General features: G+C 42.3%; 1 protein-coding gene across 3 annotated transcripts in view; it reads right to left on the bottom strand.

Moving 5' to 3' along the window:
• Window positions 1–10135, bottom strand: part of HEATR5B (HEAT repeat containing 5B) — a 96470-nt gene extending 86335 nt beyond the window's left edge. For all 3 annotated transcript variants that reach the window (XM_078781728.1, XM_078781729.1, XM_068124387.2), the window contains exons 1-6: window positions 10022–10135; window positions 6406–6707; window positions 4748–4959; window positions 4411–4519; window positions 2758–2907; window positions 2318–2489 (exon numbers count right to left, since the gene is read on the bottom strand). Coding sequence is in view for 1 of the 3 variants with exons in the window: in XM_068124387.2 (XP_067980488.2) it covers window positions 2318–2489; window positions 2758–2907; window positions 4411–4519; window positions 4748–4959; window positions 6406–6531 (769 nt within the window). In the remaining 2 variants the exon portion in view is untranslated. The remainder of the gene's footprint in view (window positions 1–2317; window positions 2490–2757; window positions 2908–4410; window positions 4520–4747; window positions 4960–6405; window positions 6708–10021) is intronic.
• Between the last annotated feature and the right edge of the window lie 3762 nt (window positions 10136–13897).

Below are 13897 nucleotides of genomic sequence, written 5' to 3'. Positions count from 1 at the left end.
TTGAGCAGATGAATACTTCCGCTTGCCAAAAGACATTGCCGAATAAATTTAGGATTTACAATAATCCCACAATTAGAACAAGTAGTTTCACTTTGATTAGTTTAAACTACAAGATTTCATACAACGTTGTTACACCAAGAGAATTCAAACCCATTAATGATAGTGTACCACCCCAAGCATTGTGGTCCCCACTCCCCTAGCAAAAAATATATATTCAGAAAACATTAGGAACTCATAAATATTGAGACCTTATACATATATAAATTTAATTTGGGCTGAACATGGGTAACAGAAATAAAAGAAAATCTACTTATTGAAGAAAAGTAAAATATGATCTGAATGTTATGGCTGATGGTGGTGCCCCTTTTAAATATCTCCCCTCCGCTTCGCAGAAAGTCTGATCCCCTACTAAGAAAGCCGAAGGCAAATAGCTCGAGTGCTTTCATCCACACTCAATTTTTTTTTTCGGTACTCAGTCGAAGCTCGTGTAAGAGCTAACACATAGAACATATAATAAAGGGAGCAGGAGACAAGAGGAGGGGAGAGAGGGAAGCACAACACCAGTAGGGACCAAGGACATCAGGAGATCTGTGTAAGGGAGAGGGCTGGGCGGGGTACACGGGATAAACAAGATGGACACTACAATGACTTCCAGGAAAGAAATGGGAATTTGAAGGAAGTGGATTTAGGGTAGATTAATGGGGGTAGAAAATATCAAGGTTTTATATGGGGAAAGATAAGAGATGGTGGTGGACAGCTGTTTTGAATACCTAGACGGAGGAGTGGGATTGAATAGAGTGTGGAAGTTGATGTACCTCACTTTAATCAAATTATCTTGAAGCTTTAAACCAATTTTCTATAAATGAGGACCATCCGACAAAGAATGAAGCACAAGGTGTGGTAATTGTACAGGCGAAGCCAAACCTTTGGCTGCAGTTACAGCTGTTAAAGCAGAGGAGTACAAATACATAACCCAGGAATAGAACATCTTTGGGAGGCATTAGAGAACCTCTGGATGCCATCTAGGTAAAGTAGTAGTTTTCTGGTATTCTATCACCTCATCTCTGGTCTTGCCCCCTGTGCCCTTTTCAGCTCTTTGTTCTCCTATAGCACATGGCAGGTCGTACATGTTCATAGAGCCTCCCATGCTTGCTTATGCTACCGAAATCAAAGTTCACCTACATTCTTGTGTCCCTCTTCTGCTGACTGTGGAATCATCTCTATGTCAGTTAGTCATGGTCTTCATTCCAGTCATTTTAAAATTGCATTCCATCGCAATCTTGTGATGTCCCATATTCTTCATCTTTTCTATATCTTCTGACAGTGCTCCTGTACTCCTTTCCACACATATCCTGTTTATCAGCTTTTCCTCTCGACTCCCACATCCTTTGTCTCGTTATCCCCCTGTGTTCCGATGTCCTGTCCACACATCACAACTTATTGTCCTGCCTGTGTTTATTTGTTATTTGTCTAATTCATCAATCCTTGCCCAATTTTGCTTCCTTGCCGGTATGTCGGCATCTCGTCCCTCAGTTGTTTAGCTTTGAAATGAGCCTCAGCAATTTTTTATTATGCAAAAAAAATGGCGCAGTAAGATATTTAATGTCAACAAATTGGGGTTAGCAGACAAGATATCTTCTTTTTTTAATACCTGGCAAAGGCTCGTAACACACACACACACACACACACACACACACACACACACACACACACACACACACACACACACACACACTAGAGGGGTGAGAATTTTTTTTTTTTTATCTTAGGGGTTCAAAAGAGGTCCAAGTATGGACAACAGGTTGCTCGCATAGAATATAAGATAAATGAGTAAAACAACAAAACAAAATTGGTAAATTGAATGGACAATCATATACATCAAACAGGTGAACATCAATAAAATCAATAAAAACTTGATTTTAATCGGAGACAATTACTGGTCCATCTCTGTCCAGGTAAAATATCTACTTTTTCATTGATATTCGTTTGTATGCAGTACAAGGCTGCGGGGTAGCATCATTGGTTGAGGGCTCAACTGTGCCGCTGATGCAATGCCGTCTGCTAGTTGGGGCAGGAATTTGTAATTTATCCATGGTGCTGACGATAGCTCATCTACTGTTTGCAAAGAACACCATAGGATCTTTAACGTCCACCAATGAATGCTGGCAGATGGGACGCCTGTTTAACGTCCATCCAAGGGACGGCACACACATTGATGAATCATCATGCCTGTGAAAGGCCAGGATGACAGCTTATAGCTGGGTCGGGATTCAAACCCAGGCTAGATAGCTTAAAGGCGAATGAAATATCTACTGACCAGCGGCCTGCTTTGGACCAACAGCAGTTGCGAGGACAGTCCCGAGGAGTTGAGAAACTGCAACACGAACATCATAAGTGGAACCCTCAAGTGCCTTGAAGCAAACTGTTGCCACATTTTCCAGTTCAGTGGTCCACAAAAAAACCGCCTCCTTCTGCAGCTCCAACAGGCACTGCAAAATGGACATAAGGACCACGTCTGTTTCATTTCCACATTGACCAACTATCGTGAAGGAGCCAGCATGTTACATACAGTATAAAAACATTATCACTAACATAAATAGGCAAATAAATACAGTATTTGATATTTGAATCAGTAAAACCCAACATTATGAGATACATGTTCAGAAGGAAACAGCAAACAGGTCAAATCAGAAACTTCAAACTTGATGAACCAGGTGCCAGTTGCAGGTGCAGAACCAGGAATGTGCTCAAATTTGCCTTGGCAGCTGCGCAGCGGACGGCCATCGAGCGGTCACTCAAGCACGACCGAGCTATCTTGTAGATATCTCGATGACAAGAAGCAGCAGCACCACCCAACCCAGCCAGAACCTTCTCCAAGCTCAGCATAATCTCACTTCGACCTTGAGACTGAAAACAAACAACACAGTATCAAAACATTGAACCACTGGAAAGGGTATGCCTTGTACAATACCAACGTCACTCCATAGTGCGCATACCTCTGCCAGGCTGAACAGTTTACATTTTGTATCCCAGATCTAGATTCAGACCTGAACTAAAACCAAATTGGCTTGTTCTTGTCACCTAACCAACTCATCGACCTAATTTTATCATAATCCATCCATAAATTTTTAAGATGTCATGCTATATATTGTTTATGGCCCTATCTCTCAATGGTGAAGAATCATTTAGAATTTTTTTTTATAGTATCTGGATCCTGATCTGGATCTACGACAAAATCGAATCAATTCATCCTCGTCACACACCCAACCTGTCCAACAAATTTCATCCGCATCCGTCCATACCTTTTTGAGATATCTTTCTCATAGACGAACAAACAGACAGACAGACAGAAAAGGGTGGAAGCATAACTTTTGCCCACCTTCAGTAACTAACAAAATCTTCATTTGTAATACAACAAGTGGAATCTCTTCTTAATATAGTGAATTCAGTCATCACGTGATTAAAGGTGAGTAGCCAGTGTTTAAAAAAAGACGAAGAAATAACCACTTCCACAGCTTTATAATCAATGGTTGTTATCAAATGTCACATGACCAAAAATGTCCATGACATCAAGAATACAATCCTAGAAAATGGATGTTGGGGTAAGGGTGGAAAAAGTTAAATAATGAAAAGAAGAAGGAGAGATAGTTGAGACAAAGGAAAGTAGAGGAATGTGGGATTAGAGAGAAAAATCATGTTTGAAGCACATAGTGGGAATAGAGGTTCAAAAATCCCACAATTTTGTGTCCATAATACCTAGATTAACAATTTTGTGGAATTTAATTGAATTTAAACTAGAACGGCACTCTTTGACATCGCGACATCAACCAATATGCATCCGCCCACATTATTACATCATCACTTGTGCCAAGTTTGATTTATATCCCTTCAGCTGTTCTCAAGTATCATATTTTTTACCTGACATGACCTCTGACCTTTATGCTGAAATCGAAACAGTTCATCTTTGCATCATAATATAAACTTATACCAAGTTTTCCCAAAATCCCATCACTGGTTCACGAGTTAGCGCAGTAAGAGGAATTTTACCAAATGGGATTTCTGACCTTTGACCTTGTAACCCCAAAATCGAATCAGTTCATCTTTACATCATTATGCATACCTGTACCAAGTTTGACTTCAATCCCTTCAGCCATTCTAAAGTTATCGCGGTAACGAAAGCCTATCACGGATGCAAAGAGGGACGGATGGACAGCCGGACGGACAACTCGGAAACAAAATTCCTCTGGCGACTTCGTCGGCAGAGGCATAAAAAAAAGAATGCATTCTTCTTTGTTTTCACCATAAAAATTAGAATACATTTTTTTCCTCAATTATGGTATAATAACTCGATCAACAGAAAAATTAATCACCCAATCATATAAATTAATCCAGTCCTATGAAAATGTGTACCTCTGCATTCTTCACAGCTTTTAGCAGATTGTTGACGGTATCAGCAAAGGTACTGCCCAGCATGCGGCCGAGGCTTTCATACAGTGCACCCACGCATGCCACAGCTGCCCTGGGACACACAAAAATGGAGCAGCAGGTCTAAAGTCATAAACATAAAAAGAGAGGAAGAGCTGGTTTGAGGAAGACCATTTGAACAAGACTATGTGATAGAGGACATCAAAGAAAGAAAGAAAAGACCAAAAACAAGCATTAAGATTGAAGAGCAAACTCGGCCTATGCTGAATTCACAATATAATGTAAAAGCAAGCTGTAAAACGATACAAACACAGACACTCACAACTTGGTTGGCAGGAAGCTGGGCGAATCATCTTTGCTGCGAATGATGTCGTTGCAGCGATCAAGAGTTTGAAAAACAGTAAAGGTGTCTCCAATGGTGTAGATTGCCGCCATGTTCCGAGCGAGTAACCGGCGCGTAGGAGGGCCCGGAGCATCGAGTAATAGGTTGGTTAACTGTTCCACCAAACGCTTCTGCTTCTCTCGCACATCCGCCTGTCGCAGTGTGAACAAAAGCAGCTAAGAGGCGGTGACACATATGTTTCAACACAAGCACAAGTTATCATTTCAGGGAAACCACTTTTTTGGTACGCAAAATTGAGGATCATAGAACAGCAAGGTGACAGAGAAATACAAGCGTTACGCCGAGGTCCCCCGTCGGTGAAGTGATGTGAGTCGACAAAGTGGGGAAGACGCAAGGCGGCCATCTTGGATTTTTACGTGGCGACCCAATTGCAATAGCGCAATTTCAATAGCGCAATTTTCAGTAGCGTTCTTCCTTATGCCTGGATACACCCACACACCAGATTAGAAGTTGGTGCTTCGCTTATTTTTCAAGATATTTCAATTCACAAGGTTCAGACATATATGGTGGCGGCCATCTTGGATTTTGACGTGGCGATCCAATTTTCAATAGCGTTTTTCCTTATGCCCAGATACACCCACACACCAGATTAGAAGTTAGTAGTTCATTTCTTTTTCAAGATATTCCACTCACAAGGTTCAGACATACATGGCGGCGCCCATCTTGGATTTTGACGTGGCGACCGAATTTTCAATAGGGTTCTTCCATATGCCTAGTTGCACCCACACACCAAATTAGAATTCGGTCCTTCGCTTACGCACGCACGCACGGAGGGAGGGGAAAACCATAGTCCCCCTTTCGCTCCGCGGTGCGACGGGGGACAATAAGGCAACACACTGACAGTGAGGCCACAGTTGGACACAACAATTAATCAAAGGAAAACAGGCTGAAAAGCCAACCCATAAGGGAGAGCAGTAATCCATTGAACTATGGACCAACAGGTTATGAAAAGCCTTATTAGACCTCTTAGGCCTTGTGGGCTAAGAGTATTTCTGATTTTTCAAGGAATGACTTGGAACGACAAAGAATGCCCAGTCGAGGCTAACTTTGCTATTTGACTTCTGATGTCTAAAAAAGGAAGACAACATTTTCCAAAGCGACGTTCATGGAAATGAGGAACAAGACTGGGCCCAACACTGTCTTGACTGTGTGAGAATCTATGTACAAAGACAGACTTTATGACACAGGCAGTGTTGACAAGCAGATTGATCTTGATCTTGATCTTGACAAGCAGAGCAAGATGCCAAACTACGTTGAATGCCTGGAATATGTCCAGGGACATTTTCATGGCATTCGTTGAGATTTAGGGCTTTTGAACATTGACGAGACAAACGGAGCAGAATGTGCAGAGTTGAGTGAGCGACGTTTGTCCACGTCCAAGCAGATGGTAGGTGGCTAAAGGAGGAGAGACTCAAGAGTGCAGACACATGAGAAGCAAGAGCAGCACTGCATGATTGGAGAACATATTTTCATTCATTTCATTAAGAAAAAGGTTTAGTCGAGTAAATATATATGAAAGGTAAATACAGGTGGAACCAAGAAGTTAGTTTGTAACAAATGAGGCAACTAGCGCGTACCTTGTTAGCGGACACCAGAATCTTGTCAAGAAACCGCAGCCATTTGAATACAAACACAGGCTTTTTGCTATCTGTGACTTGCTTGAGTGCTTCTTCATTGAGCAGCAGACTGTGGGCCAACTCCATCGTCCTCACCGCCGACCCTCACCTCTTTACCACTCTCCTTGCTCACCACCTTTATGTACCCACCAGACCTCAGTACACTCCTCCGTCTCCCAATCACCCTCTCGGCCTTCTCTTCTCACCACTCCCCCAACTCGTCCTCTTCTTTTCTACTTCTTTCAGGTAAACTCAAACTACACCTGAAACACAAACAACCAAAATATCCAAAATATCAAACATATCCAAAATTGGTGACATATCCAAAATAAATTACCAAACCCTGGGCCTAATATTATGGCATGAAAACAAAGCTAAACCAACTTCGTTTTACTTAAAAAGGTACCGATTTAAAAGGAGATTGCACCAACAAGTTAAAATTACACCGAAAATTGAAAACTGCAAAGAGAGGGAGAAAGAAAGGGGGAGTGGGAGGGGGAGGAGAGATGGAGAGATGGAGAGAATACGGCGGCACACAGAATCGCACATAGATGAACACACACATACACACACACACACACACACGAAGTCAAACACACACACACACACACACACACACAAAGACAAACACACACACACACAAAGACAAACACACACACACACACAAAGCCAAACACACTCACACAAAGACAAACACACACACACAAAGACAAACACACACACACAAAGACAAACACACACACACACAAAGACAAACACACACACACAAAGACAAACACACACACACAAAGACAAACACACACACACACACAAAGACAAACACACACACACACACACACAAAGACAAACACACACACACAAAGACACACACACACACACACAAAGACAAACACACACACACACACAAAGACAAACCCACACACACACACAAAGACAAACACACACACACAAAGACAAACACACACACACAAAGACAAACACACACACACAAAGACAAACACACACACACAAAGACAAACAAACACACACACACAAAGACAAACACACACACACAAAGACAAACACACACACACACACACACAAAGACAAACACACACACACAAAGACAAACACACACACACAAAGACAAACACACACACACACACACAAAGACAAACACACACACACAAAGACACACACACACACACAAAGACACACACACACACAAAAAGACAAACGCACACACACAAAGACAAACACACACACACACACAAAGACAAACACACACACACACACACAAAGACAAACACACACCCACAAAGACAAACACATACACACAAAGACAAACACACACAAAGACAAACACACACACACAAAGACAAACACACACACACAAAGACAAACACACACACACAAAGACAAACACACACACACAAAGACAAACACACACACACAAAGACAAACACACACACACAAAGACAAACACACACACACAAAGACAAACACACACACACACACACACACACACACAAAGACAAACACACACACACAAAGACAAACACACACACACAAAGACAAACACACACCCACACACACAAAGACAAACACACCCACACACACAAAGACAAACACACACACACACAAAGACAAACACACACACAAAGACAAACACACACACACAAAGACAAACACACACACACAAAGACAAACACACACACACACACACACACAAAGACAAACACATACACACAAAGACAAACACATACACACAAAGACAAACACATACACACACAAAGACAAACACACACACACACACACACACAAAGACAAACACACATATACAAAGACAAACACACATACATACACACACACACACAAACAGACAGACATAGACGAACACCCGCACACACCCAGATGAACACACGCACAAACAAAGACGATCAAATGCACACACTAAGACAAACACCAGCCCTCACCAAGACGAACACCCGCACGCCCTAAGACAAACACCCGCACACAATAACACGAACAGCCGCACACACATGAAGACGAACACCCGCACACACTAAGACGAGCATCCGCACACACTAAGACGAACAGCGTGGCACACTAAGACGAACAGCGTGGCACACTAAGACAAACACCCGTGCACACTAAGACAAACACCCGTGCACACTAAGACGAACACCCACGCGCACACTAAGACAAACACCCGCACACACACAAAGTCGAACACCCGCACACACTAAGACGAACATCCACACACACACTAAGACAAACACACGCACACACATCCACACACACACTAAGGCGAACACACACGAACACACACACACTAAGACGAACACATACACACTAAGACGAACACATACATACACACTAAGACTAAGACACACACACTAAGACTAAGACACACACACTAAGACTAAGACTAAGACTAAGACACACACACACACACACACACACACACACACACACACACACACACACACACACACACACACTATGACGAACACACAACACACACTATGACGAACACACAACACACATACACATACACACACTAAGACGAACACACACACACACAACCGAAGACGAACACACACACACACAAAGACAAACACACACACACACACAAAGACAAACACACATATACAAAGACAAACACACACACACACAAAGACAAACACACACACACACACAAAGACAAACACACACACACACACAAAGACAAACACACTCACACAAAGACAAACACACACACACAAAGACAAACACACACACACACACAAAGACAAGCACACACACACAAAGACAAACACACACACACACACAAAGACAAACACACAAAGACAAACACACACACACACACAAAGACAAACACACACACACACACACACACACACACACAAAGACAAACACACACACACACAAAGACAAACACACACACACACACAAAGACAAACACACACACAAAGACAAACACACACACACAAAGACAAACACACACACACAAAGACAAACAAACACACACACAAAGACAAACACACACACACAAAGACAAACACACACACACACACACAAAGACAAACACACACACACAAAGACAAACACACACACACAAAGACAAACACACACACACAAAGACACACACACACACACAAAGACACACACACACACACAAAGACACACACACACACAAAAAGACAAATGCACACACACAAAGACAAACACACACACACACACAAAGACAAACACACACACACACACACACACACACACACAAAGACAAACACACACACACACACACACACACAAAGACAAACACACACCCACAAAGACAAACACATACACACAAAGACAAACACACACACAAAGACAAACACACACACAAAGACAAACACACACACACAAAGACAAACACATACACACAAAGACAAACACACATATACAAAGACAAACACACACACATACACATACACACACATACACACACACACACATTTTTGTATATTGGTGGCATACCATAATTAAACGTTTAAAATGCCTCAGCCTTACGATCAGGATCAAGATAAGCTCAAACCAAGATAAAACTCACCTTCAACGTCATATCGTACCATGAACACGTACACTAAACCCTGTCACTTCTTCTTGACAAATGTACGTCATATCCGCAGAGATGACGTCAATCCACAGTCAAAAAAAAGGACATGGGGAATGGTTGTATCTACCAGGAGAATGACATCCTGTACCTTAAAACATTAAAATTAGAGCTATATGCCTAATATATTATATAATACTGCATTCTCCATATACTATTCGATACAATTTTGAAGGGTGTGAGAGAGAGAAACCAGCCAAGCTAAATAGGAAATAGTGAATGTACCTCAGTTACTTTTCTCCGTTTCTTGAATGACGAAAGCCGCAGAACTCAGAACACAAGTGATAAATAACAAAACACTATAGAAACTAGCGAGAACAATGGAAGTAAAATAACAATTAGAAGTCTGAGAGGAGAAGTAAACATATTTAATGTGTTCGTGAAGCGAGGCCATCCATTCGGCACAAAATAAAATACTTCAACGTCACTTGGAAAACGCATATCTCCACCAGGACGAACGATTTGATGAACGTTGACGTTTTGTATTCCACTGATATTGCCGGATCTGGATTCCGAACCTGAACTAAAATTTCATCCTAATTACTTTTAATAATTACTTTTTGAAATATCGTGCTATATATCGTTTTTGGCCTTATGGCCTATCTCTCAATGGTTGTTGTTGTTTCGTGGACTGCAGGGGCTGCTGGTTACATCATTTTCTGGAAGGTTGTGCCCTTGATGGATCTGGTTGTGCCCCTGATGCAGTGCCGCTGCTACCAGTGAGCTGGTATTCACTTTACAGTTTACGGACCTCGGAAGGAGGAAAGGCTGAGTTAACCCACGTGGTGTTAATTTAACGGTAAACAGAGACCCAAACTCGAGTCAAGACCCGAAGATGTTAAGCCGGCTGACCAAGACGAGGCATTCGCTCAATGGTGAATAAATCAATTAAACCAATTCTCCATCCTGAATTCGGATCTTCACCAAAAATCCATACTATAATTCACGGACCAGTGTTTGTGCGGTTATTTTTTTTAACTCCGACTCTAAAGGTGGAGTATCACTTACCACTCCACCACTCAATGGTGAAGTATCACTTACCACTCCACCACTCAATCCGACACCACTCAATGGTGAAGTACGGTATCACTTTAAAAATTCTAGTAGCCGGATCCGAATCCAGAACTTCACCAAAATCTAATCATTTTGTCCTTGTCACAAATGCTACATCGCTGCCAAATTTCATTCGAATCTGTCCACTACTTTTTGAGATATTTTGTTCACAAGCAAACAAACGAACAAAGACAGACGGGGCGAAAACCTTTTTTTCTTCTTTTTTTATGTATACAAGATCGAGGCTCGTGAAAGAGCTAACATTAATCACACAAAATGTCAAACCGACACATAAAACACAAAATAAGGGGAGCGGTAGACAAGATGGGGAGAGAGGGGGAAGGACACAAACACAACACTTGAGAGCAGGGACATCGAGAGAACTGTGGGAGGGAGAGGGCTTGGGGGAGGTGGGAGAGGTATAAAACATATGGCCACTGCAAGGACTTCCAGGAAAGAAGTTGGAATTTCAAAAAAAGTGTATCTGGGGTGAATTAGCGGGGGTAGAAAAGATCAAGGTTTTCGATGGGGCAAGATAAGAGATGGTGGTGGACAGCTGTTTTAAAGACCTGGAGGGAGGAGTGGGATTGAAGGGAGTGGCGGAGTTTGTTACAGAGGCGGGAGAAACGGGGAATGAAAGAGTGAAGGTGAGTAGAGAGCCTAGATTTTGGCAGTTTAACCATAAGAGGGTTGCTGGCAGATCTTGTGCGACCTGTAGGAATATTTGGGGGACAGAGCACAGAGAGAGCTGGGGGAGCAAGGCCGGAGAGGAATCGGTGGAAGACAGAAAGACCACCAAGCTGCCTGCGGTGAGTGAGTGAAAGGCCCTCGGAGTTAGCTTCATCGCAGGAGATTCCAATGATTCTGAAAAACTTTGGTTTCAACAGCGTTAAGCCAAGCTATGTGTGAGGCAGGAGCACCAGACCAGAGGGGGGAACAGTATTCCATTAACCTGCGGATGAAAGCCATGTATGTGGTGAGGAGCTCAGGTGTGCCAAGGAAGGACTTCGCACGACGGAGGATGCCCAGTTGGCGACTGGCTTTGGAGGCCAGCTTGGAAATGTGGTTTTCCCAAGAAAGATCATGGCAGAACGTGAGACCCAAAAGCTGATAGTGAGACCCAAACTTAACATCTTTGGTAAAAACAAACAAACAAAAGAAAACAAAACTTAACGGGTAAACAAAACTTAACAAAATAAATAATAATAATACTTAACAGGTAAACATTCACCTTTGGTAGCGGCGGTAAAAATATTTTTGTCAAAAACTATTTTTTATTTTTTTATTTTTTTTGTATGCAGAATCGAGGCTCGTGAAAGAGCTAACATTTATCACAAAAAAAAAATCAAACAGACAGAAACAAAGACAGACAAACAAAACAGACAAACAGACAAAAACAAAGTTTGTCTGTTTGTCAAACAGACAAACAAAATATATGAAAAGAGGGAGCGGTAGACAAGATGGGGAGAGAAGGGGAAGCACACAAACACAACATTTGAGAGCAGGGACATCGGGAGATGTGTGGGAGGGCTTGGGGGGAGGAGGCGTGGCAAGGGGGAGGGGGATGGGAGAAGTCTAAAACACAAGGACACCAAGGACTTCCAGGAAAGAAGTTGGTATTTCAAAAAAGTGGGTTTGGGGTGAAATTAGTGGGGGTAGAAAAGATCAAGGTTTTGGATGGGGGAAGATAAGAGATGGTGGTGAACAGCTGTTTTAAAGACCTGGAGGGAGGAGTGGGATTGAAGAGAGTGAGGGAGTTTGTTCCAGAGGCGGGAGAAAAGAGGAATGAAGGAACTCCGCTGCCCGTCTACTCACCCATTCCCGGACCCGTGACCACATCACCCCCGTCCTTTACAAACGTCACTGGCTCCCCATCCCCCAGAGAATCCAGTAAAAAATCCTCCTCTTGACCTACAAAGCCCTCCATAACCTGGCCCCATCCTACCTGACTGACCTCCTCTCCAGACACACTCCCACCCGCAACCTCCGCTCTGCTGGTACCAACCTCCTGACACCCCCCCCCCCCTCCCCCATGCGGACCAAATTCAGATCCTGGGGGGACAGGGCCTTCTCCATCGCTGCTCCCACCCTCTGGAACTCACTACCTCACACCATCAGAGACTCCTCCTCACTCACCACATTCAAAACATCACTCAAGACCCACCTGTTCAACACTGCATTCAACATTTAACCCACAGCATTTAACCCCTGACTATCTCTTCTCCTTCTCCTTCCTTTTGCTTTGATTATTTACCTGTTGATTTTTGTCTTTTTGCACTTGTTTTTTTGTACTCTGTCAAAGCGTCTTTGGGCTTCTTGAAAAGCGCTATATAAAATAAATGTATTATTATTATTATTATTAAGGAGTGAAGGTGAGCAGAGAGTTTTGATAAGATTAAAGATAACCTTTAATAAGGGTTCTTGTGCAACATGTGTTATTTTGCAACAAGTGCACTATCTAAACACACACTATTGAGGAAACACACGTTTCTGAACCAGAATATTTACTTGCAACAGAAAACGTGCAGAAACAACAAACTTTTTGTCAAAAAAACGCTTCTATTAAGAAAATAAGGCTGTTTTTGCACAAATAAGGTTTCTTTTGTAATGTGTATTGTGTACAAGCTAAATGTACAAGCCTGTGTTCAAGTAACCCTGTGTACAAGCTAAATACGCATTATTTTATGAAACACACATTTCTGCACACAAGACAATAAATCTGCACTCTAAATATGCAATAAGATAATTATTGATTTGCAT

This window comes from Myxine glutinosa, chromosome 1, assembly GCF_964187855.1.
Source record: "Myxine glutinosa chromosome 1, kmMyxGlut1.1, whole genome shotgun sequence".
In the NCBI taxonomy this organism is placed as follows: domain Eukaryota; kingdom Metazoa; phylum Chordata; class Myxini; order Myxiniformes; family Myxinidae; genus Myxine; species Myxine glutinosa.
Note: the sequence above shows the minus strand (reverse complement) of the source record. Positions and strands in the feature narration are given on the sequence as shown.